This window comes from Manis pentadactyla, chromosome X, assembly GCF_030020395.1.
Source record: "Manis pentadactyla isolate mManPen7 chromosome X, mManPen7.hap1, whole genome shotgun sequence".
Taxonomy (NCBI): Eukaryota; Metazoa; Chordata; class Mammalia; order Pholidota; family Manidae; genus Manis; species Manis pentadactyla.
The window spans coordinates 81,612,176-81,639,834 of record NC_080038.1 but is presented as its reverse complement, the minus strand read 5'-3'; the positions used below and the strand labels follow the sequence as shown (position 1 = coordinate 81,639,834).

General features: G+C 36.6%; 1 protein-coding gene across 1 annotated transcript in view; it reads right to left on the bottom strand.

Moving 5' to 3' along the window:
- Positions 1-3,418: 3,418 nt before the first annotated feature.
- LOC118934039 (uncharacterized protein CXorf49 homolog) overlaps positions 3,419-27,659 on the bottom strand; it is a 39,411-nt gene continuing 15,170 nt past the window's right edge. Inside the window, exon 7 of the mRNA XM_057495365.1 lies at positions 3,419-3,673. Coding sequence (XP_057351348.1) covers positions 3,419-3,673 — 255 coding nt within the window. The remainder of the gene's footprint in view (positions 3,674-27,659) is intronic.

Here is a 27,659-nt window from a genome sequence, read left to right as displayed (position 1 = left end):
ATCGCTTATATGTAAAATTTAAAAACAAGCAGACAAACAAAACAAGTTCATAGATACAGAGAACTGATTGGTGGTTTCCAGAGGCAGGATAAAGGGTGGGCAAAATGGGTGAAGGAGGTCGAAAGGAACAAATTTCCAGTTGTGAAATAAATAAGTCATGGGAATGTAATGTATGGTGTGGTAAGTACAGTTAATAATAATTCCATATTTGAGAGTTGCTAAGGGAGTAGATCTTAAAACTTTTCATCAAAGAAAAAATATACTGTAACCATGTATGATAATGGCTAACTAGATTAAGTGTGGAAATCATTTTGCAAAATATACAAATATATAATCATTATGTTGTACACCTGAAACTAATGTTATTTTTCAATTATACCTGAATAAAATAAAAAGTTGGATCACATTTGTTATTTCACACTACCATCCTTAACAATTAATTTCTTTATACATGTGTGCATTTTTTCCTTGGGACATACAGAATGTTTGTGGTTTTCATGTAAAGAAGTAAAGTATTATATTTATTACAACTGAACAGTATATACTATTAACCATATATGGAACATCAGTAAGGTGATGAAGATGAGAGATATTACCTATAGAACATGAAATTTATACAAGTTTAAGCAACAAAAACTGTGGTACATGTATTCTTTCTAGTGGATGATAAGTTTATTATGATATCTATTGTAATATTCACATTAATTTCAGGACTGAAAAATGTAAGAAAATGACAGATTAAAGATGGCGGCTTGAGAGGAGAGACAGAGGCTTCCTCCTGAAACTGGATAGAATTAGAAAATTTAATTGGTGCAACTAATCGTGAGAGAGCAACAGGAAAGAGGATGGCACCAGAATGCACACACCTGGAGAAAAGAGCAGACCTCACCAAACGGGGTAATGTACCAGAGCTGTGGCTCCACAGGACCTGAGCCCTTCCCCCAACCCAGCTCACCAGCGGGAGGAAGAGAAACGGAGCAGGGAGGGAGTGGATGGCTTGGGACTGCTGAATACCTAGCTCCAGAGAGCTGCGCTGGGAGCACAAACTTACATTTCATTGTGCTTTCATGAGACTTGCATGACTACCAGGTTGGAAACTTAATACAAGCAGAGTTCCTGGGGAGACTGGGATTCCGGACCCTTGTGGAAAGCAGGGATCCATATTCGGCTGCTCTGCGAGAAAAACTTATACTGGTGTGCCCAGCCAACTGGCTCAGGCAGTGGAGACAGCCACAGCAGCTGGGAGGTGAGGAACAGCTCTTTCCTCCCCCCAGGCACCAGTACCACTCCCCTGAGACCACTGACATTGCTTCAGGGGTTGAGAAGCTCCAGAATAGAGCTTATGGACACTAGAGGGCACCATATACAAACATGAAACGCCAAAGGAACCTTGTCCAGAGTAAAATTGTTAATACAACTCCCGAGAAAGATTTAAATGATACGGACCTCATGACTTTTCCTGAAAGGGAGTTCAAAATAAAAATCATCAACATTCTAATGGAGGTATGGAAAGACATCCAGGAACTCAGGAATGAATTCAGGATGGAGATCCAATCATTGAAGAGCACGATGGAGGATATTAAAAGCAGGTTGGATACAGTGGAGGAGAAAATAAATGAAATAGAAACTAGAGAAGAGGAATACAAAGAAGCTGAGGCACAGAGAGATAAAAGGATCTCTAAGAATGAAAGAATATTGAGAGAACTGTGTGACCAATCCAAACAACAATATTTGCATTATTGGGATACCAGAAGAAGAAGAAGAGAGAGAAAGAGATAGAAAGTGTCTTTGAGGAGGTAGTTGCTGAAAACTTCCCCAATCTGGTGAAGGATATAGTCTCTCAGGCCATGGAGATCCATAGATCTTCCAACACAAAGGACCCAAGGAAGACAACAGCAAGACACATAGTAATTAAAATGGAAAAGATCAAGGATAAGGACAGACTGTTAAAAGCAGCCAGAGGCAGAAATAAGATGACATACAAAGGAAAGCCCATCAGGCTAACATCAGACTTCTCAGCAGAAACCTTACAGGCCAGAAGGGAGTGGCATGATGTATTTAATGCCATGAAGCAGAAGGGCCTGGAACCAAGATTAGTTTATCCAGCAAGATTATCATTTAAATTTGAAGGAGGATTAAACAATTTCCAGATAAGCAAAAGCTGAGAGAGTTTACCTCCCACAAACCATCTCTGCAGTCTATTTTGGAGGGACCGCTATAGATGGAAGTGTTCCTAGGGTTGGATAGCTGTCACCAGAGACAGTAAAACCATAGTAGGGAGGGTGGAGCAGCTGATTTCGAGGCAAATGAAAAATTAAATTGACTAACCCCAAAGTCAATCAACGGATAGACAAAAAATACAGAATTTGATATCTAATATATAAAGAATGAAGGAGGAAGAAAAAGGAGGAGAAATAGAAAAAATGTTTAGATTGTGTTTGTAACAGCATACTAAGTGAGTTAAGTTAGACTACTAGATAGTAAGGAAAGTAACCTGGAATCTTTGGTAACCATGAAAATAAAGCCTGAAATGGCAATAAGTACATACCTATCGATAATCACCCTAAATGTAAATGGACTGAATGCACCAATCAAAAAAAAAAGAGTCACTGAATGGATAAAAAAACAAGACCTATCTATATGCTGCTTACAAGAGACTCACCTCAAACCCAAAGACATGCACAGACTAAAAGTCAAGGGATGGAAAAACATATTTCATGCAAACAATAGGGAGAAAAAAGCAGGTGTTGCAGTACTAGTATCAGACAAAATAGACTTCAAAGCAAAGAAAGTCACAAGAGATAAAGAAGGACATTACATAATGATAAAGGGCTCAGTCCAACAAGAGGATATAACCATTATAAATATATATGCACCCGATCACAGGAAGATGGTGGCATGAGTAGTTCAGAGGAAATCTCCTCCGCAAAACATATATATTTATGAAAATATAATAAATACAACTATTCCTAAAAGAGACACCAGTGGATGCAGTACAACAGCCAGGATACATCTACATCTGTGAGAACTCAACATCACATGAAGGGGGTAAGATACAAGCCATGGCCAGGTAAGACCTGAACACTCTCCCACCCCAGAACCTGGCAGGAAGAAAGGAGTCAGAATGGGGAGGGAGGGAAATCCCAGGACTGCTAAACAACCAGCTCTAGAAATCCATACACAGAGCGCAGATACAAGGTGCATGGGGTGCTGGATATTAGAGAAACAGAAAAGCAAAACCTGTGGCCAGGTCCCCACAACTGGTGCTCCTGAGACAAAAGAAAAGCAAGTGCTTTTTAAAGAGACAGGGACCTCATAGCTGGACGAAGTTGTCCCGGCACACTTAGCCAGCAGCTGGGAATCCCGGGGAATCTTAGACACCCTAAAACCTTGGGGATGCAGTGCAGCTCTGAACCCCTCACAGCACTAAGCAGCCTGCCAGTTGTTCCTCCAACTGCTGTGGACTCCGAAACACCGGCCCAGTAGCAGGAGATTGGTAGCTTTTTCCAGGGGTGGCTGCATCCGGAAGGGACAGGGAGCAGATCGGGTGCACCAACGGCACCAGAGGAGACCAGGAGAGGCTTGTGTGATCCCGTAGCAGCGGCAACCGAACAGCCCGGGTACGGCTCGCACACACCGGCGGCAGTGGAGCCAGAGGAGACTGGTAGAGGCCCTGGTGGGAGAGCCCTGCGCACACTTGCCGTGGAGCCAGAGGGAGCAGGCGCTATCCCAGCAGCCGACCGAAATCCCAGCCCAATGCACAGCCGCCCAGGTCAGACCTAAAGGCTGCTGCTGGCACACAGCTGCACGGAAGGGGTGCCACTGTCATGGAGGAGAGCACCTGGCATGCCTACCACTACCCACAGGGCTCCGCACTGCTATCACGGAGACGCCGCACACAGCTGCTTAGGGGACTAACCCGGTGGCTGCTCCAGGAGTGCGGGTAAACAACCCAGGCAGTGGAGAAGGACAAGGCATCCAACAAGCAGGAAAGGACATTCTTCCTCCAGCTGACAAACATGCAACCTGCCTATAGCCACTACTATCACCATGAAAAGGTAAAAAAATTTAGTCCAGTCCAAGATAGTTCAGACAACACCTGAGAGAGGAGCTGCAGAGACAGACCTAACCAGTCTCCCTGAAAAAGAATTCAAAATAAAAATCATAAACATGCTGACAGAGCTGCAGAGGAATATGCAAGAGCTAAGGGATGAAGTCCGGAGGGAGATTACAGATGTCCGGAGGGAGATTACAGAAGTGAAACAAACTTTGGAAGGATTTATAAGAAGAATGGATAAGATGCAGGAGGCCATTGATAGAATAGAAACCAGAGAAGAGGAATGCATAGAAGCTGACACAGACAGAGATAAAAGGATCTCCAGGAATGAAACAATACTAAGAGAAGTGTGTGACCAATCCAAAAGGAACAATATCTGCATTATAGGGGTACCAGGGGAAGAAGAGAGATAAAAAGGGATAGAAAGTGTCTTTGAAGAAATAATTGCTGAGAATTTCCCCAAACTGGAGGAGGAAACAGTTGCTCAGATAATGGAGGCATACATAATTCCCGAGAGATGGGACCCAAAGAGGAAAACACCAAGACACATAATAATTAAAATGGCAAAGCTCAAGGACAAGGACAGAGTATTAAAGGCAGCCAGAGAGGGAAAAAAGTCACCTACAAAGGAAAACCCATCAGGCTATCATCAGACATCTCAACAGAAACATTATACGCCAGAAGAGAATGGCATGATATATTTAATGCAATGAAACAGAAGGGCCTTGAACCAAGGATACTGTATCCAGCATGATTATCATTTAAATATGAAGGAGGTTTTAAACTATTCCCAGACAAGCAAACGTTGAGGGAATTTGCCTCCCACAAACCACCTCTACAGAGTATCTTAGAGGGACTGCTCTAGATGGGAGCAGTCCTAAAAAGAACACAGATCAAAACACCCAACATATGAAGAATGGAGGAGGAAGAATAAGAAGGGGGAGAAATAATCATCAGACTGTGTTTATAAAAGCTCAATAAGCGAGTTAAGTTAGACAGTAAGGTAGTAAAGAAGTTAATCTTGAACTTTTGGTAACCACGAATCTAAAGACTGCAGTGGCAATAAGGACATATCTTTCAATAATCACCCTAAATGTAAATGGACTGAATGCACCAATCAAAAGACACAGACAAATAGAATGGATAAAAAAGCAAGACCCATCTACATGCTGCTTACAAGAGACTCACCTCAAACCCAAAGACATGCACAGACTAAAAGTCGAGGGAAGGAAAAAGATATTTCATGCAAACAACAGAGAGAAAAAATCAGGTGCTGCAGTACTAGTATCAGACAAAATAGACTTCATAATAAAGAAAGAAACAAGAGATAAAGAAGGACATTACATAATGATAAAGGGCTCAGTTTAACTAGAGGATATAGCCATTATAAACATATATGCACCCAATACAGGAGCATCAATACATGTGAAATACTAACAGAATTAAATGAGGAAATAGAATGCAATGCATTCATTTGGGGAGACTTTAACACACCACTCACTCCAAAGGACAAGTCCACCAGAGAGAAAATAAATAAGGACACAGGGGCACTGAACAACACACTAGAACAGATGGACCTAATAGACATCTATAGAACTCTACATCCAAAAGCAACAGGATATACATTCTTCTCAAGTGCACATGGAACATTCTCCAGAATAGACGACTTACTGGGCCACAAAAAGAGCCTCAGTAAATTCCAAAAGATTGAAATCCTATCAACCAACTTTTCAGACCACAAAGGCATAAAACTAGAAATAAATTGTACAAGGAAAGCAAAAAGGCTCCCAAACACATGGAGGCTTAACAACATGCTCCTAAATAATCAATGGATCAATGACCAAATTAAAATGGAGATCCAGCAATATATGGAAACAAATGACAACAACAACACAAAGCCCCAACTTCTGTGGAACATAGCAAAAGCACTCTATAGAGGAAAGTATATAGCAATCCAGGCATATTTAAAGAAGGAAGAACAATCCCAAATGAACAGTCTAATGTCACAATTATCAAAATTGGAAAAAGAAGAACAAATGAGGCCTAAGGACAGCAAATGGAGGGACATAATAAAGATCACAGAAGAAATAAATAAAATTGAGAAGAATGAAACAATAGAAAAAAATCAATGAAACCAAGAGCTGGTTCTTTGAGAAAATAAACAAAATCGATAAGCCTCTAGCCAGACTTATTAAGGGAAAAAGAGAGTCAACACACTTCAACAGAATAAGAAATGAGGAAGGAAAAATCACGACGGACCCCACAGAAATACAAAGAATTATTAGAGAATACTGTGAAAACCTATATGCTAACGAGCTGGAAAACCTAGGAGAAATGGACAGACAACTTTCTAGAAAAATACAACCTTCCAAGACTGACCCAGAAAGAAACAGAAAATCTAAACAGACCAATTACCAGCAACAAAATTGTAGCAGTAATCAAAAAACTACCAAAAGCAAAACCCCCGGGCCAGATGGATTTACCTCAGAATTTATCAGACATACAGAGAAAACATATTACCCACTCTCCTTAAAGTTTTCCAAAAAATAGAAGAGGAGGGAATACTCCCAAACTCATTCTATAAAGCTAGCATCACCCTAATACCAAAACCAGGCAAAGACCCCACCAAAAAAGAAAACTACAGACCAATATCCCTGATGAATGTAGATGCAAATATACTCCAACAAAATATTAGCAAACGGAATTCAAAAATACATCAAGAGGATCATACACCATGACAAAGTGGGATTCATACCAGGGATGCAAGGATGGTACAACATTTGAAAATCCATCAACATCAGCGACCACATCAACAAAAAGAAGGACAAAAACCACATGATCATCTCCATAGATGCTGAAAAAGCATTTGACAAAATTCAACATCCATTCATGATAAAAACTCTCAACAAAATGGGCATAGAGGGCAAGTACCTCAACATAATAAAGGCCATATATGATAAACCCACAGCCAACATCATACTGAACAGCGAGAAGCTGAAAGCTTTTCCTCTGAGATCGGAAAAAGACAGGGATGCCCACTCTCCTCACTGTTATTCAACGTGGTACTGGAGGTCCTAGCCACGGCAATCACACAAAACAAAGAAATACGAGGAATCCATATTGGTAAAGAAGAAATCAATCTGTCACTATTTGCAGATGAAAGGATATTGTACATAAAAAACCCTAAAAACTCCACTGCAAAACTACTAGAACTAATATAGGAATTCAGCAAAGTTGCAGGATACAAAATTAACACACAGAAATCTTTAGCTTTCCTATGCACTAACAATGAACTAATAGAAAGAGACATCAGGAAAATAATTCCATTCACAATTGCATCAAAAAGAATAAAATACCTGGGAATAAACCTAACCAAGGAAGTGAAAGACCTTTAACCTGAAAACTGTAAGACACTCTTAAGAGAAATTAAAGAGGTCACTAACAAATGGAAAGTCATCCCATGCTCCTGGCTAGGAAGTATTAATATCATCAAAATGGCCGTCCTACCCAAAGCAATATACAGATTCGATGCAATCCCTATCAAATTACCAGTTTGAAAAAAGACTGATGCACCCCTATGTTTATCGCTGCACTATTTACAATAGCCAATATATGGAAGCAACCTAAATGTCCATCAGTAGATGAATGGCTAAAGAAGATGTGGTACATATACACAATGGAATATTACTCAGCCATAAGAAAAAAACAGATCCTACCATTTGCAACAACATGGATGGAGCTAGAGGGTATTATGCTCAGTGAAATAAGCCATGTGGAGAAAGACAAGTACCAAATGATTTCATTCATCTGTGGAGTATAAGAAGAAAGGAAAACTGAATGAACAAAACAGCAGCAGAATCAAAGAACCCAAGAATGGACTAAGAGTTACCAAAGTGAAAGGGACTGGGGAGGATAGGTGGGAAGGGAGGGATAAGGGTGGGGTAAAAGAAAGCTGGCATTAGGATTAGCATGTATAGTGTGTGGCGGGCACAGGGAGGGATATGCAACACAGAGAAGACAAGTAGTGATTTTACAACATCTTACTACACAGATGGACAGTGACTGTGAAGGGGTATGTGGGAGGGATTTGGTGAAGGGGGGAGCCTAGTAAACAATATGATCTTCCAAAAAAAGAAAAAAAGAAATGTAAGAAAACGTCTTTCTTGGAAACATGGACCTTTGGATATTAATGATGTTTATTGTGAATTAAGGTGTAGAAAAATTATATGAAAGGTGGAAAATATATCCTTTTGTATTTTGTAGAATTTCAAATTTTGTAAAGTGTTATGATCTCAACATAATCAAAATTAACAATCTCTTTTTATGAGAATTTATCTTTTTAGTTTCAGGTGGTATGGAATAATCTTTTATCTGGTGTGTCCCAGAGTTATTGTCATTTAACATCCTTGGTGAGCATCCCTTATTTTGAGTTTCATGACTTTTTTTTATATATAATTTTTTTTGTGTAGATTTGGTTGCATTTAAGGAAAGATTCTTCTAATTTGGAATTCTTTGCTTATCTTTGGGAATTTTGAGCTAATCCCAATGGGAAAATGACATAATTTACTCAACATTGAATATGCTTTATTTTTCCATGACAAGGTATCATTGATTATAGCAATTATTTTTGATGATGTTATTATCAATGAAAAAGACTGTTTTAACCTAAACATCTTCCATAATTTTTGACTTGTCATTCAATAAATTGAACTAGTAAGTTTGTCATAGGTGCTCAGATCAGTTAATAAAAACATTATTTATCTTGTGCATATATTATAAGTTATGTTTTTATTATTGCATCATTTAGCTCAATGACATTTTTCAGAACAGTATATGTAAAATGAGTAATGACAAAATTCACTCTCAAAGACTACAATGAATAAATGACTATAGAAAGCAAGACATCAATCTTTAATAACATTATTTAATTTTATAGTACTTTAAAATCTTTAACGGGCATTCAATAAACTCTCATCTTATAGTAATTACTCCAATTGTAAACCCCCTAGCATTAAAAGACTTCTCTCATACTATGTCTGGTGAGTTCTTTACTTATAAACTTGTGCTTTTTCTTGTCTGAATACAGTCTTGGCTTCAGAGTTAAAGTTTTGTTTCTTTATTATTAATTTCAAGAATTATTCCTGGGGTATCATCAAGTTAGCTATGGCTTCACTTTCGTGCTGTGGCTGAATAGAATATTTTAATTCCCTCTTAAGATTCAATGCTTTTAGATAAATTGCTAAAATGTTTGTGGTTTGTTGTTCACCACACAGACAGTTTGTGTTTTATTTAACTTTAGAATCCATATGTTAATTTGTTTGCCTTTGCACTTATCCATACCCATCAAGCCTATCCTAAGTTTAGCTTTGTGTAGAGTGCATTGTGATGGAAATATGGGATACAAAGTGTGACCCATGAGAAGGTGTGCTGCACACCAAAAGAGCTACTTGATATTAATGGTTTTTTTTTTAACTTAATTTTCTTATTTATACAGACGTAAATCCTGGGAACATGTGTAGGAATGATGAATAGTGTGGGATAGTGATGGAAGGAATAAGGAATTGGATCAGTCTAAATTCATTGACATGGAAGTACCGAGCAGAGATTATGCATTTAATGTTGCAACGTGGTGGTGGGGGTTGGGAGTGCTGTTACAAAGGTTGGTAGTTTGGTTGATTAGTGGAAACTTGGACCAAAAAGTGGTCCATAGTGACTGAAATGGAAATACAAGACTTGCCTTGATTTAATGGAGAAAAAGAGACTCAAAAGGCCTAAAGAGATTGGAATATTAGAATGGATTATTAATTAAATATCTACTCTCCCACACTGTGAAGGTCCAGAAGACCTACCTTTTGCCAATATTATAAGAAATACATTTATGAAGAGAGACTTGATGTCTTTGAAGACCTATGTGATCCGTCTTCTTTGTAGACCAGACTTCACAGTGGGAACTGCAGCCACTGAATTTGGAAACATAAATGCAATGAGACTAATTGGACCCCTTAGTGGTAGGACCCAAGTGGTGACACTCATTCACCAAAGACAAGATGGTGTGGTTACCATAATGAAGAGCAAAGTTAAAGCAGTAATCAATAGCCTGACTCATACAGACCTATGTTGGCTAGTAGATCATGGTTTCCCTAGAAATAAGATAGATAGGAAGCCCACCAAATTTTTACTTGATCTACATATAAGCAGGAAGTCCTAGGTCAAGCGAACAAAAGTTTAGTTTAAATCATAAAACTAGAGAGTCAGGGCCCCTCAAGTCAATTCCCAGATTTAAACCAGTTTACAGATCCAGAACTCCTTGAATGAAGGAGAGGCCCGGTTCCCTTGAGGAAGGACACTTGTACACAGTCGAAAATTTATACTGTTAATCTTTCTCTCAGCCTTCAGTAAAGGACCTATGGCCTTTTACCAAAGTAACTGTGTACTGGTAAAAGGAAATAATCAGACCTTTCAAGAACTAATAGACATGGTTTTGAATGAACACTATTTTAAGAGACCCAATATGTTATTGTGTGGCACACCAGTTAGAATAGAAGCTTATGGAGGTCAAGTAATCAGTGGAATTTCAGCCCTTGTTCATCTTACAGTGTGCCCAGTTGGTACTCAAAACTATCCTGCTTTGGTTTGCAGTATTTTCGTTGTGAAACACATAATTGGAATAGAACTACTAAGAAGCTAGCAGAATCCCCACATTCATTCCATGACCTGTGGAGTGAGGGCTATTATTGAAGAAAAGGCCAAGTGGAAGCCTTTAGAATTATCTCTAGCAAAATGGTAAACCAAAAGGATTTGCAGGCATTAGTGTCACTGACAAAGACTTGAGAGACGCAGGGGTGGTGATTCCCACCACATCCCCATTCAACTCACCTATTTTTCCTCTATAGAAGATGTACAAATATTGGAAAATAACAGTGGATTATTGCAAGCTTAACCAGTTGGTGATGCTAACTGCATTTGTTTATTGCTTGAACAAATTAATACATCCACTGATACCTGGTATGCAGCTACTGATTAGGCTAATGCATATTTCTCCATATTTGTCCATAAAGCCCACCAGAGAAGTTTGCTAACAGGTGGCAAGGCCAGCAACACACCTTCAATGCTCTGCCTCAGGGGTATATCAGATCTTTAGCTCTATGCTATAATTTAGTTTGCAAGGATCTTGATGCCTTTCCCTCCCATAAGATATCACACTAGTCCATTATATTGATGACATTATGCTGATTGGATTTAGTGGAAAGAAGTCACAACTACTCTAGACTTATTGTTAAGACATCTGTGTCTCAAAAGGTGTGAAATAAATCTGAGAAAAATTCAGGCGCCTTCTGCCTTATATCTAGGGATCCAGTGGCTTGGAATATATTGTGATATCTCTTCTAAGGTGAAAGATAATTTGTTGCATCTGGTCCACCCCCATCCAAGAAAGATGTACAATGCCTAGTGGGCTTTCTTGGTTTTGGAGTTAACATATTCTTCATTTGGTGTTCATTACTCTAGTTCATTTACTGAGTGCCCCAAAAGCTGCTGTTATATTTTTGGGGGACCCAGAACAGGGAAGTTTCTGCAGTAGGTCCAGGCTGCTGTACAAGCTGCTTTGCCTCTTGGGCTATATGATCCAGCAGATTCCATGGTGTTTGAAGTATTGAAGTATCAGTCACAGATAGTGATGCACTTTGGAACCCTTGGCAGACCCCTTTAAGTAAACTGCTGCGCAGACTCAGAAATTTGGAGGAAAGCATTGCCATACTCTGCATAATTATGCTCCTCTTGAGAAAGAGCTTTTTTAGCCTGATTCTGGGCATTCAGAGAGACTGAATGTTTGACCATGGGCCACCAGGTTACCACGTATCCTGAGATGAACCTTACAAAACAGCTGTTATCTGACCCACTGACCCATCCAGTTAGACATATATAACAGCAGTCCATCCTCAAACAGGTGTGGTATATATGTGAACTGACACAAGCAGCCCTTGAAGGCACAAGTAAGTTACATAGGGAAGTGGCTCAAATGACCATGGCCCACACTGCTACTACAATATATTCTCCCTGTACCTATGACTTCATGGGGAATTCCCTATAATTAGCTGACTAAGAAATTATAATTCAGGCCTGATTTACAGATAATTCTACACAATATGCAGGCACTACCCAAAAGTGGACAGCTGCAATATTATAAACCCTTTGGGATACCCCAAAAGGTAGTGGTAAAGGGAAATCTTCCTAGCAAACAAAACTACAAGCAATGCACCTGGTTTCCCACTTTGCTTGGAAAGAGAAATGGCCAGATCTGCGATTATATACTGATTGCTTTGGCCAGTGTTTTGTGTACTCTGTAGGACTTGGAATTAACATGACTGGAAAACTGGTGGCAAAGAAATTTGGAGAATACGTAAGTGGATAAACCTCTCTGAAAGTACAAAAAATGGTAAGTATTTATGTCCTGTGTGGCTCACCAAAGGATGTTCTCAGCAGCAGAATATTTTAAAAATCAAGTGGCTAGGATGACCCATTCTTGGACACCAGTCTCTTTTTGCAGTCACCCCTGTGTCCGATAAACAAAGTGGTCATTGTGGAAAGGATGGAGGTTTTGTGTGCTTAGCAACATGGATTTCCCCTTACCAAGGCCAACCTGGCTACAACCACCACTAACTGCCCAATTTTTCAGTAGCAGAGATTAACACTGAACTCCTCCTAGGGAACCATTTCCTGGGGCAATTACCCAGCTACTTGGTGGCAGGTTGATGACACTGGACCATTTCTACCATGAAGGTTGCACTATTTTGTCCTCACTGGAATTAAGGACACTGTCTAGATATGGCTTTGACTTTCCTGTATGCAATGCTTTTGTCAGAATTACCATCAATTGACTTGTAGAAAGGCTTATCCACTATCATAGCATTCCATATAGCATTGTTTATAATCATGAAACTCACTTCACCATAAAAAAAGTGATACAATGGCCTCATTCTCATGGAATTCACTTGTATAACCATGTTTTCCACCATCCTAAAGCACTACTTGATAGAACAGTGGAATGATCTTTTGAAGACTCAGAGCACCAGCTGGTAGTAATACCCTTCCAAGCTTGTACAAGGTTCTCCTTAAGGCTACATATGCTCTGAATCAGTGGCCAATATAAGGTGCTGCTTCTGCCATATCCAGGACTCATGGGTCCAGGAATCAAAGAGTGAAAATGAGAATGGCATCACCCACTAATATCTCTAGTGACCCACTGGCAAAATATTTTTCTTCCTGTTTGCATGACTTTATGCTGCACTGGTTTACAGGTTTTAGTTCCAGACAGAGAGATCTTAGTTCCACCAGGAGGCAGAATGATTCCACTGAACTGGAAGTTAAGACTTCTACCAGGCCACTTTGGGCTCCTCATGCCTCTTGAGGCAAATAAGGGAGTTAGTTGGCTAGAATAATTGCTCCTGCCTCAAGGAGAAATTGGACTACTACTTCACGTGGAGATAAGAAAAGGTATGTCTGGAATAGAACGTCCATTATGGCACCTGTTAGCATCATCATACCCTGTGATTAAGATCAATGGAAAACTATAGCAACCAAATCCAGTCAGGGCCACTAATGGGCACAGGATAAAGGTGGTAAGATTTCTACGTTTCACTTGAAGTGATAAAATAATCATTCTAATTAGACTGTGAAAAGTAAAGCATGGGTATTGGAATCTTTAGAGAATTTTTTTTTAACTCTAGAAAAATGTAGTCAAAAGTACAATAAATGAAATACTAAAAAATGTTCATGTAACTCAAAAAAGGGCATGAAAGATGAAGTAGAGGAAAAAGAAGTAAAAATCCCAAAAAGGTAGATTTAAATTTGAACATATAAACCATTACATTACACAGCAGTTAAAATACAGAGATTGCCAGAATGAATTTTAAAAAAAAAAGTCCAACTATTTTTTTATAAGGAACTCCAAATGTAATTATATAGGTAGGTGAAAATTAAAAGGCTAGGACTTTCAATTTTAGCTAGACAATGTTACTCCTACATTTATGAGAAAAACATGTTGGATATAGTTGGGAAATAAGCTCATGAGATGTTCAACCTCTGTTTATCTACTAAAATTTTAAGTTAAAATTCAGTGAGACATTGGTTCTAATAGCTAAATATTTTTTTAATGCTAACAGTGCCAAAAGCTGGTGAGAATATTGAGATACTGGAACACTGGTTTCTTCTAATAGTTTTCCCATGTGAATTTAGATTTTCACCATTCTTAAAAAGCAGAGGAAATTTGGATTATGCACTGGACATTCTAAATATTATATTAGGAGACTCTGGGTCTTGTTTAATCTTATGGAGAATGCTGTTTTAGGAGGAAATTCACTGAGTTTGGTTCAGGCTGTGAATTACAATCTACCTTCTTGGGTTGTGATTTAAATGTCAGTTCAATTTTCAAAGCAATGTATTTATTTATTTATTTTTTGGTCCCATGTGTGCCACCCAGTGGTCAGTATGGAATCTGGAATGAGGATCTGGGTGTTAGCACTCAAAAATTTTGACATGTTAATTCAGATCTAATCTATACATTAGCCCTTGTCACAGGCAAATCCAATGTTCTGTAAACTGCTTTAAGGGCCTGCTTTCTCAAGCCCCTTCCTCTCTATTACATTCAGTTTCCTTTGGTCTCCTTTTCTTGGTCCTTTGTCCAGAAACTATCCACTTCTGTTAATTAACGTCATTCAGCTAAGGTGTGGCGTGACAGAGAGATAGTAAGAACAATGCAATGGTGTTTTGTGCAGTCACCTTGCAGCCACTAAATTGAGAGGACATTTCTCTCAAGAGTTCTCTCAATGTTTTGGCTTCTGTACATTCCCTTTGACAGCCATTGCTACTGCCATATGATTAGCTGGCTAAGGTTAGAGGAAAAGGAAAGTAAGAGCAAGTAAATAAAACATGTCATTTTGCTTCACTAAGCTCCAGGCTTTCCCTTTCCCACTCCTTGAGACTGAATTAGAGGACTTTCGGATCTCTTACCTCCCTGGTACACTCACTTAGGAGTCTCAGGCTATATTAAGTTCAGGCCAGGAGGTATTTCTTGTTCATTCTGGTGGTTTTCTCCAATTTGTCTTCTTCTATATACATTTTAGAGCTCTGAAATAGATGTGCCATACATTCTGTCCTGGTTTTATAGCTACAATTAGTGGAATAAGGGTGACATGATGTTTTCCTATCAAGGATATAAAAGCCTCATGGAGTAAATTTGAGAATGTTACTTCCTTTATCACCTCTAAAATAGTTTTGTATTACAAAATCAATTCTGTAAATCTTTTTTACAATTCACAAGAAAAACTATGTGGTTCTCAAGTTTTTCATTTAATTACATTTTTATTGTTGGTTTCTAAAAGCCAAATATTTTAATGATTACAACTGTGTTTTTTTGCTATATATGAAACAAATTGGTATAGTTTTATAGGCTTTCAAAAGTATTGATATAAAAATGTTCATAATTTTTTCTGTTTTTATCTCTTCTATATGTATAGATTTCCCCCCTCTTTTCATCTCTGAACATGTTTATTTGGATTTCCCTCTCACTGTCTCTCTTTGTCTGTCTTTTTTTCAGCCTTGCCAGAAGTTTGTCAATTTTATTAGTCTCTTCAAACAAAAATCCTTAGAATTTTTTAAACATCCATTTTGACATTGCTTTCTATTTCATTAATTTTGCTTTTATATTTATTATTGCATTTCTACTTTCCTTGACTTTAGGTCACTGTCATTTTGCTTTGTAGGCTAACTTCATGTGTTAGAAGATGGACTTATATGTTTAAGCATTTCTTCCTCTCTAACTTTAAATATTAAGGTTAAAATTTTTCTCTTTAATTGGATTTTTAGCTATATTACATAATTTTCTTATATGTAATATTTTGATTACATTTTATTTCTAAATATTTGTTAATTTACATCATGATTTCTTCATTTACACAGTAGTTTTTAGAAGGGCATTTTTTTTTTAATTATTTTTTTATTGAAGGGTAGTTGACGCACAGTATTACATTACATTAGTTTCAAGTGTACAACACAGTGGTAGAACATTTATATACATAATTCGAGGTTCCAGCTATCACCCTACCAAGCTGTTACATTATCTTGACTATATTCCTTATGCTATACATTACATCCTGGTTACTTATTTATTTTACCATTGGAAGTCTGTCCTTTTTTTTTTTTTTTTTTTGTGAGGGCATCTCTCATATTTATTGATCAAATGATTGTTAACGACAATAAAATTCTGTATAGGGGAGTCAATGCTCAATGCACAATCATTAATCCACCCCAAGCCTAATTTTCGTCAGTCTCCAATCTTCTGAGTCATAACAAACAAGTTCTTACATGGAGAACAAATTCTTACATAATGAATAAGTTACATAGTGAACAGTACAAGGGCAGTCATCACAGAAACTTTCAGTTTTGCTCATGCATTATGAACTCTAAACAGTCAGTTCAAATATGAATACTCATTTGGTTTTTATACTTGATTTATGTGTGGATACTACATTTCTCTCTTTATTATTATTATTTTTAATAAAATGCTGAAGTGGTAGGTAGATACAAGATAAAGGTAGAAAACATAGTTTAGTGTTGTAAGAGAGCAAATGTAGATGATCAGGTGTGTGCCTGTAGACTATGTGTTAATCCAAGCTAGACCAGGGCAATAAAACATCCACGTATGCAGAAGATTTCTCTCAGAACAGGGGGGGTGAGGTTCTAAGCCTCACCTCTGTTGATCCCCAATTTCTCACCTGATGGCCCCCCTGCGACTGTGCCTGTTTTAGGTTGTTCCTCCCTTGAGGAATCTTACCCGTCTCTGGCTAACCAGTCATCTTCCGGGGCCATACAGGGAAATGTGAAGTTGGTAAGTGAGAGAGAAGCCTTATTGTTTGAAAAGGTTAGCTTTTTACATCTTTGCATATTTATGCCCTGTGGCTTCTATGCCCAGCATTTGTCTTGAGGTATCTTTACCACTTGGAAGAATTATGATACTCGATAAATTTGATACGAGGCACGAATTCTATTTAAGGGTTGTAATTAGGAAGGAAGAAGAAAAGCTATAGAAGTAGCAGGCGGAAGAAAACATGGGAAGATTGATTATTTCTTTGGCATATCTTCTTGTAGAGTAACTTCAGCATGTACAGGTTTTAAGCTACTACTTAAATTGCGCACACACATTAACATAATAGGAGTATAGTTACATAACCAAAGCATATCTGTAATTACCAGCCATCTCCAGTGAAACCAAGAAAACCAGTTAGGCACCTTAGGCATTTGTGAAAACTTATCTATGACATGGTGGATATTGTCCAACTGAACTTGAACAGTCTGAGAGAAATCAGACAAATTAAAACAACCCATTCCTGGGGACTGTTCACATGCCATATGTTCTTTTAACAGTAAATAGTCTGTAGTTGTAAGACTTTGGAGCGCTACAATTTGTACTTCTCCAAATTCTTGGTTGAGTTCCAACTGTATAGATCCAGTCAAATTTGTTGTTTTACTGTATGCACAGGCCAGCTTAGATATCTCCTTCCTCATTCCCATGGCAAGTCCAGGAACGGGTGGGATGAGTGCATCTACAGCTGTAGCAGTGCGTGGATCTTTGTTGGGGTTTTTTGATGATCATCTTCTGGCATGAGTCTTCCAGAGAGTGCTGATGTTGGAAGTTCTTTTTCATATCGTATCTTAGTTCATTTTTGGGGTAGCCCAATTAGGCTTTGATCCTCTGTATAAACACAAACAGACCCTTTGCCTACACTTTTATATGCCAGAAGGGCATTTTTAAATGTAGAAATGTTTAGTTGTAGATTTTAAAAAAGATACTGAATAGTTACTAAGAATATAAACTCTGCAGGTAGGTTACCTAGAAATACCTATGTACACATTGCCATTCACAACTTCATAGCTTTATGATCTTGAGCAAGCTTCTTAACCACTATGAATCTCAGTCTCTTCTGTAAAAATGAATAATAATATCTACATCATAGGATTGTTGTGAAGAGTAAGTGTTAATATATGTAAAGCACTTAGAATTGTGCCTGACAAGTGAACCCTATCCAACAAGTGCTTGCTTTTGTTGTGGTGGTGGTAATATTATTACTAAATTATAAATTAATTCTACTGTGGCCAGAGATGTTTGTGTGCATTATCTCAGTGCTTTCACATTTGTTGTGATGTTCCAGTCTTATAATAATGGTAAATTTTGTGAACGTCTCCTGTGTGCTTCAAAAGAATATATGTTCTCTAATTGTTAGGTGTAGTATCCTATATATCCACTCTTGCAAATACTGAATAAGTATTTATTATATGCTGGACACACTTCTGGGCTATGGTGGTTAACAAAACAAAGTATCTGCCCTTGTGAAGCTTCCTTTCTAATTCAGGAAATAGACAATTAAAAATTAATAGACTATAATTTCAGGTAGTGATATATGCTATAAAGACAAACAATGTAAGACAAAATAACAATTCCACGGATAAAGAAGGTCTGTCTGAAGCCATATCACATTTTGATAAAGGCATGAATAAAGAAGAGGGCAATCCATAAAAATATTCAAGAAAAGATATATTTAGACAGATGACATGGAAGTGGAAAATTCTTCAGACAAGACTGCTTGGCATGGGGTTGGAAAAACAAGGAATGATGGTTGGAAACACAGTAAGAATGGGGAGGAATAGTAGAAATTGAGGACAGTGAAGTGGTTAAGGAAGAGATTATGCAGGGTCCTTTAGTTCATGGTAAGAATTTTGGATTTTCTTCTAAATGTAATGGATACCAGTGTAAGGTTGGGAGTACAGGAGTGGCACAATCTGATTTACAATTCTAAAAGATAACTCTGGCTACTATGAGGAAAATAAAGTTCTGGTGGTCTAAAGTAAAATAGAAGAGATCAATTTAGGAAGTTCTTAGAATAGTATAGGCAAGAGATGACTTCTGTTGGACTAAATTATTAGTAGGGTAGGGAGTGAACAGTGGTCACATTCTGGATATTCTTTGAAAATGGATTAGATATGGAGTTTGAAAGAAAGAAAGACAAAGTGAATGCCAGGGTTTTTGTTAAAAGAACACATAATGATGCACTGAAATGGGAAGTCTGAGGGCTAAGCAGTTTTAAGTCACTACATTTTTCTAAGGTGATCTTGGTTATTTTTCTCCCTGTTACATTTTACATATACATATATTGCTAATTATTGTGGAAATTGCATTGACTTTATAGATTAACTTGAAAATTGGCTCAAATATCAAACATTCGTATTTGTTAATATCATTCAATTAATTTTTTTCTACACATACAAATATTAAACCTCAAATTCAAGATTTATTCAGAAGTGACATACCATTTTCCTTTGTATGCTATTGTGAATGGGATTATTTCAAAAATTGTATTTTCTACTTTTTTGGTGTTTATGGAAACAGCATTTTATTCACCACTTTTGTATCCATTCACTTTACTAAACATTCTTGAGTTATAATATTTGTCTATGCATTCCTTATATTTTCTGTGCACACTATCATCTTTCCTGGAATAGCTTTGTTTCTTCTTTTACAATAATCATGTTTCCTATTTATATCTTATTTTGTTGCCTGTAACCTACAATAATGATGTTATTTAAATGTAGAAATAATAGACATCTTTGTCTTGCACATATTAAAGGAAATACTTCTAATGTTTTATTAGTAAATTTAATCTTTGTTCCAAATTGTTTGCTAGATATCCCTTAACAGGTTAACAAGTTCTCTTCTACTTCAGTCAACTACACATTTTTAGAATGAGTGGGTATAGAATTTTATGACACGATTTTCCTAAATTTATTTAAATGGTCACATGAGTTTTCTCCTTTAATTTGTTAAATTATATTAAAGAATTTTATGTGATTAAATCAACTTTGCATTCTTGTCCCAATAATTCCAGAACAAATTATTTTTAAATATGTTTCCTGGATGCTCCATGCAGATATGTTAGTTAGGATCATTGACTCTATGAATATACGAGTATGTCAATAATTTTCCTTTATTAGAATATTTTGATTTAGGTTTGATATTACAGTTTCAAAGGCCTCATAAATTAATCATGGGGGCTTTTCTTCACTTTGTGTCCTTATTAGCATTAAATTTAAATTAAGATAGAAATTACAGTTCTTGTCTTTATGAATATTGTCATTTAGAGTCATTTGGTATTTCTATTGCTTCATGTTTGATTGCATTTTTATAAACTGATTCTTTTCAGTTTTGTTTTTTTGTAATGGTCTCAGGTGTATTCAGATATTTAGATTCTGCTAGTCAGTTTTGTCAATATATTTTTCTAGAATGTTTCCATTTTCCCTGTTTTTAAGTAAGTTGAAATAAAGTTGATTATATTATTTTCTTATACTTTGAAATATCTATACTCTATGTTTAGTTTTTAAGACACTTTTCATTTCTGGTGTTATGTATGTGGAACTTCTTTGTTTTCATTTAAATAATTTTGCAAGAAACTTTTCTATTTCAATAATGTATCTAAAGAAACAGAAAGACTATTTGACTATTTTTGGGTCTCTGTGTGTTCTTGGAAAGTGTGCTTCTAGTTTTCAAATATAAATATTTTCATCTTGATCTCTTTTAGCTTAATTTTTCACTGACATATGCAATCCTCATCACAGTATATAGCTGGATTTTGTTACTTTCTTTATACTAAAACTATTTTTTCTCAATTGAATGATCTTGGCACCCTTGTCAAAAATCAGTTGACTATAGATGTGTGGATTTATTTCTGGACTCTCGATTCTATTCCATTGACCCTTGCTGAGCTCATTTATTAGTTCTAATATTTTTAAGTGTATTTCTTAAGATTTTCTAAATACAAGATCATGTCACCAGCAAATAAATTTTCCATTCACTTTCTAATTTGGATGTATTTTATTTCTATTCTTTTTAAATTGATCTTTCTAGAAGTTTCTTTAAAATATTGAATACACGTGGCAAGAGTAGATGTCTTGTTTTGTTCCTGAGCTAAAGGAGAAAACATTCAGACTCTCACCATTAAGTACAATGTTAGTGTGCGGTTTTCATAGATCCCCTTTACCATTTTATGGAAGTTTCTTCTTTTTTAAATTTGCTGAATATTTTATCATGGAAATGTCTTGGATTTTGTTAATGCGTTTTCTGCTTCCATTGAGATAACCAAATGATTTTTGTGTTTTATTCTATTGGTATGCTATATTACATTATTTGATTTTCAATTATTAATCCAGCCTTACATCCCTGGGGTAAATCCAACTTAGTCACATTTTTTTCGTAGATGTTCTTTAGTTGAAGAATTTCTTCTTCTGTTCCTAATTTACTGAGAAGTTTTACAATGAATGTATGTTAGATTTTTCAAATGTCTTTCTGTATTTATGGGTATGATCATATGATTTTTGTTCTTTAGCCTGTTGATGAGGTGAATTACATTGATTTTCAAATTTTTAAATTGAAATATATTTTACACATTACATCCTTTAAATTTAAGGAGTATCATATTAATCTGATTGTGATCATAATGATTATTAGCACCTCTATAATGCTACATAAGTTTCCTGTTTTTAGTGGTTGAAATAATTAATTTATAGTCTTTTATCAAGTTTGATGAGTATAATACAATATTGGTGTCTATATTTCCTATACTGTGCATTAGATCTCTAGGGCTTATTGTAAGTTTGTACCCTTAAACAACATCTATCCTATCTCCCCACCCTAAATCTCTTGGTAACCACCTTTTACTGTCTACTCTGATGAGTTTGGCTTTTTTAGATTCCACTTTTAAGTGATATCATATAGTGCTTGTCTTTCTCTATATGACTTATCACACTTAGCAGGATGTGCTAAAAGTCCATCCATGTTGTCAAAAATGGGTAGGATATCCTCCTTTCTTGTGGCTGACTAATATTCCATAGCATATTATATATACCCTTTCTTCTTTATCCATTTGTCTATTGATGGGCACTTAAGCTGAACTAGCCTTGTATACTTGGAATAACTCCCACTATATCTGCTTCTGTAATAGTGGATTCACCTATTTCTCTGCATTTCTGTCAGCTGTTGCCTCCCATATTTTTATGTTCTCTTATTCGGTATATAAAATATTCTTATGTCTTCTTGGAAAATGACCCCTTGGTAATTTTGCAACACTCCTTATCACTGAAAATTTTACTTACTCTGAAGTATGCTTTGCCTGAAATTAAAATAGTCCAACCTTCTTTAATTCATCTTAGAATGGTATTTTTTATTATTTAAATCAACTTGGTCTTCATATTTAAAGTGGGTTTCTTGTAAGCAACATATTATTGTGTCCTATAGAGGATCAAGTAATCCAAGTCCACTTTCAAATAACACTATACTCTTTCACAGGTAGTAAAGATAACTTATGAGCACTACCAATTCTTCCCACCTTTCCTTTCTAATTTTATTCTTATTTATTTTACTTATTCATGAGCTTTACTCACCAAATATATTGTTGCTGTTAGTAATCTGAATGAACTGTTATTTGTTACATCTCTTAGGAATAAGAAAATAAAAACATTTATTTTACCTTCAGTTATTTTCTCCCTAGTAATCTTCCTTTAAGTAGAACAAAGTTTCTGGCCTTTATCACTTTCTTTATTTCTGAAGAACTTTTAATTTTTCTTACAAGGCAAGTCTACTGATGAAAAATTATCTGTTTATCTTCATCTGAGAGAGCCTTTATTTATCCTCCATTTTTGAAGAATAATTTCACTGGATACAGAATTGAAGCTTTTCTTTTTTTTCTTACAACACTTTAGTATTTCTCCAGTGAAGCTCTCTGGTCCTGAATGTTTTGTGTCAGGAGGTTTTTGATTAGTGATTCATTATCTCTACTTGTTATTGTTCTGTTTAGATTTCTTATTTCTTCCTGATTCAGTCTTGTTAGTTTCTGTGTTTCTAGAAATTTATCAATTTCTTCTAGGCTATCTAATTTATTAGTATATAATTCTTCATAATAATCTTATTGATTTCTTTCCATTTGTTTTGTATTGCCATTGTTTCTTTTTCCCTCTGTTTCTGCCTAACTTTGTGAAATGGGGGTTTCCATGGTGGTGTGCTCAGTTTTCCCCTTTTTATGTTTTATGGGTCTACTCTAGATTTGGCTTAGTGGTTATCATGAGGCTTATATAAAACATCTCTTAGGTAAAATAATCAATTTTAGGATGATAGGGACTTATCTTCACTTGCCAATAAGGACTCCACCTTTCACAACTATCCTTTTATATTTCTAATAATAATTTACTTATTTTTATACTGTGTATTCATTAACAATTATAGTAGCTATATTTATTTTTAATGCTCTTTTTCTTTAACTTGTAGACTATATTTAAGTGGTTCACATGCCATCCTAGCAGAGTTACAGTTTTCCAATTCTGCTTATTTTTCACACTTAACCAATGCATTTTGTTCTTTCATATGCTTTTAGGTCACTGATTAGCATCTTTTCAGTTCAGCTTGAAGAACTTCCTGTCAGCATTTTTTGCAAGCCATGTCTAGTGCTGGTGAACTGCCTAAGTTTTTGTTTGTCTGGAAAGCCTCTATTTCTCACTCATATCTGAAGGATAGCTTTGCTGGATAACGTATTCTAGGTTGGGAACTTTCATTTTTCAATACTTTGTTCAACATTCAACTCTTTCTTGGACTGTAGAGTTTCTGCTGAGAAATCTGCTGATAGCCTAACCAAAGTTCCTTTATAGGTTACTTTCTCTTTTCCATCTCTGCATTTAAGATTCTTTCTTTATCATTGGTTTTTGACAGTTTCACTATTATGTGTGTTACAGAAAGTTTTTTTGTATTGAGATATTAAGATGTTCTATTAGCTTCATGGACTTATATGTCCAAGTCCTTCCCCAAGTTTGGGAAGTTTTCAGCTATTATTTCTTCTAAAGAACTCTCTGTCATCTTACCTCTGTCTTCTCCTTCTGGAGTCCTAATTATTCAGATGTTTACTCTTCAGATTGAGTCCCATAGATTATGTAGGATTTCTTCACTAATTTTATTATTTTCTTTTGTTCTTTTATGACTTTACTATTTCAAAATTCCTATTCTCTAAATCACATTGTTTATCTCCCATCTGCTCTACTCAATTACCAATGCTCTCTATTGTTTTCTTCATCTTACTGAATTCTTCAGCTCCATTTTTTGGGATATATTTTTATGGTTTTATCTCATTTTGTTCATATACCTTTTTCTTAATCTCAGTGAACTGTTTTTCTGAGTTTTCATATAGTTCATTAAGTTTATACAGTATATATCTTTTGAATTCTTTCAGTTAGAATGTAGTATTCCATGTCTTTGGGCCTACTTATTGAATATTTATTGATATACTTTTATGACAACATAATTCCTTGATTTTGTAAAATTCCTTTTATTTTTACTTTGCTGCTTTCATATTTGAAGAATTTTAATGTTTATTCTCAGATGGGGTACTCTACCTCGATGTTATTTCTCTGGAGTTTCCTAGGCTTATTATGGATATACCTGCTTCACTCTTCTTGCTCTCTCTTGTGGCAAATTTCTCAACGTTGGTGCTTTCTCTTGTTTTTATAACTCACTTGGCTGGCTGCAGGCAACCTTCTTTTTGTTTTCCAGAAGCTGGCACTGTAGCTCCAGTTTGTGTTTTCTCTCTTATATATAAATCCTGTTAATTTATCTGAAAATGCTCTGATTACTCTACTTGCTCTCACCACTGCACTTGGAAACACACAGAAGGAGTTGACCACAGAGTGGAGGAGATGTGGGTTCAGCACTTGGGGTATTGGGAGTGCCCACAGACCTGGTGGGAGACCAAGTGTGGTACTTGTACACTTAGAGACTTATGGGTGAAATGTCTGCTAAATCCTGAAGCAGAGCCAGGAACTGTATTCCTTTAATGCACTTTGTTATCCTGGTCGGCTTCCTTTCCTTTATCTTTCCTCTCCCACATCATTGAGGTACCACCTCAGAAAGCTGGGTACTGCTAGAGAAAAACAGATTTCTCCAGCTATAACCTCATCTATTTTTTACTTCTTCCATGGAAGAGGTCACCACTTTCCACCTCATCCATGAGAGAGAGTACTGCTTTCACTGCCAGACATGCAGTGCCACCCTGACAAGGGGGACAGCTCCAGAGTTCCTCCCTCTCTTCTTCATCCAGACCCACCTTTATCCCTTTTCAATGGCATGCTGGACTCTCCCTCAGGAAGACTGGACTTATGCAAATTCTTCCTTACACATGGGTATCTGGCCAGGTCAGCACTGACAGTTTTTTTTCCCCACAACTGTGGTAAGTGAGGGTGGGGCAGGCTCTCCAAGTCCCTTGGGTCCACAGACCCTACTATGGTCTTACTTGGTTATTTTCAGATGCACAGGTGGACAAAAGTCCTCCTGGACCCCTTCACATAGAGCACTAAGGCACTTTTGTTCATGTATGTCTGTCTAATTAGTTGCTTAAAAAATGGGAGGAAAAGGAAGAACAGCTTATGCCTCCATGATGCTGATGCTCTGTATGGCAGTTAATAGTAGGAGCTCAAATGAATGGGGCTGTGGCCAGAACACCTACGAGTGGCCTCCTATACAGCCACATTGCTTCCTCAGAGTATGATTGCTGGATTCCAAGAACAAGTATGTAGAAATAGACATAAGCTGTATTACCTTTCCTTATCTTACCTCAGAAATCATGCAGTATCACTTCTATTGCATTTTTCTAATTATTATGAATGAATCATTAAGATAAGTCCATATTCAAGGAGAAAGAGAATTAGAATTCATCTTCGTAAGATGACTCTCACAGAGTTTGTGGACATGTATTTAAAGCATCATAATGGTCTTCTGCCATTTATGGAGAAGATATCCTAAGATAACTGATTTTGGTTCCTCTTTGTATCTACAATTAAGATTTCCTTTTTCTTATTTTGTATTAATCTCTTTTGTTTTGGGTGTTGTTTTTGCTTTGTTATGTATTCTATCAAATTGTGTTCTAAACTATTTTAAGGTGGACAAGATGCAATTCAACTCAAATTGTCTAATTTGTGGCAAAAAAAGTGGAGCAGTTATATCCATATTAAGCCTAGGAAACCCCGGGGAAACAAAAGTTTTAAACATTTATTGATTTAATTCACACAAGTAAGATGCTTCTGCTGGAGTGTAGCAGTACATATTTTAATCAACAAAGACCTATAAAAATTGGTCTATTCATCTTGACCATTCATACCTCAAGATCGTAAGAGTTACCGTTTTTTAATCAAAATTATCAATACCATTATTTTTTTGATTTTTTTAAATTTTGGTATCATTAATATACAGTTACATGAGCAACACTGTGGTTACTAGATTCCCCCCATTATCAAGTCCCCACCACATACCCCATTACAGTCACTGTCCGTCAGCATAGTAAGATGCTATAGAATCACTACTTGTCTTCTCTGTGCTGCCTGCCTTCCCTGCTACCCCCCTACATTATGTATGTTAATTGTAGTGCCCCTTATTCCCCTTCTCCCTCCCTTCCCACCCATCCTCACCATCCCTTTCCCTTTGGTAACTTCTAGTCCATTCTTGGGTTCTGTAAGACTGCTGCTGTTTTGTTCCTTCAGTTTTTGCCTTGTTTTTGTACTCCATAGATGAGTGAAATCAATTGGAACTTGTCTTTCTCCTCCTGGATTATTTCACTGAGCATAATATCCTCTAGCTCCAACCATGTTGTTGCAGATGATAGGATTTGTTTTCTTCTTATTGCTAAATAATGTTCCATTCTGTGTATGTATCACATCTTCCTTATATATTCATCTACGGATGGACACTTAGGTTGCTTCCATTTCTTGGCTATTGTAAATAGTGCTGCGGTAAACATAGCGGTGCATATGTCTTTTTGAAATTGGGTTCCTGCATTCTTAGGGTAAATACCTAGAGGTGGAATTGCTGGGTCAAATGGTATTTCTATTTTTAGTTTTATGAGGAACCTCAGTACTGCTTTCCACAATGGTTGAAATAATTTACATTCCCACCAGCAGTGTAGGAAGGTTCTCCTGTCTGCACATCATCGCCAACATTTCTTGTTTGTCTTTTGGATGGTGGCCATCCTGACTGGTGTGAGGTGGTATCCTATTGTGGTTTTAATTTGCATTTCTCTGATGATCAGCAGTGTGAAGCATCTGAATTTCTCCTTTGGAGAAGTGTCTGTTCATATCCACTGCTCATTTGGTAATAGGGTTATGTGCATTTTGGGTGTTAAGGTGTGTGAGTTATTTTTATATTCTGGATGTTAACCTCTTATCTGATATGTAATTTACAAATATAGTCCCCCATACTGTAGGATGCCTTTTTGTTTTACTAATGGTGCCCTTTGCTGTACAGAAGCCTATTAGTTTGATATACTGCAACTTGTTAATTTTTTTTCTTATCATTAATCTACAATTACATGAGGAACATTATGTTCACTAGACTCCCCCCATCACCAATTCTCCCCTACATACCCCATTACAGTCACTGTCCATCAGCATAGAAAGATCTTGTAGAATCACTACTTGTCTTCTCTGTGTTGTAATAGTACATAGTGATGTGGTAAATGTAGGGGTGCATATA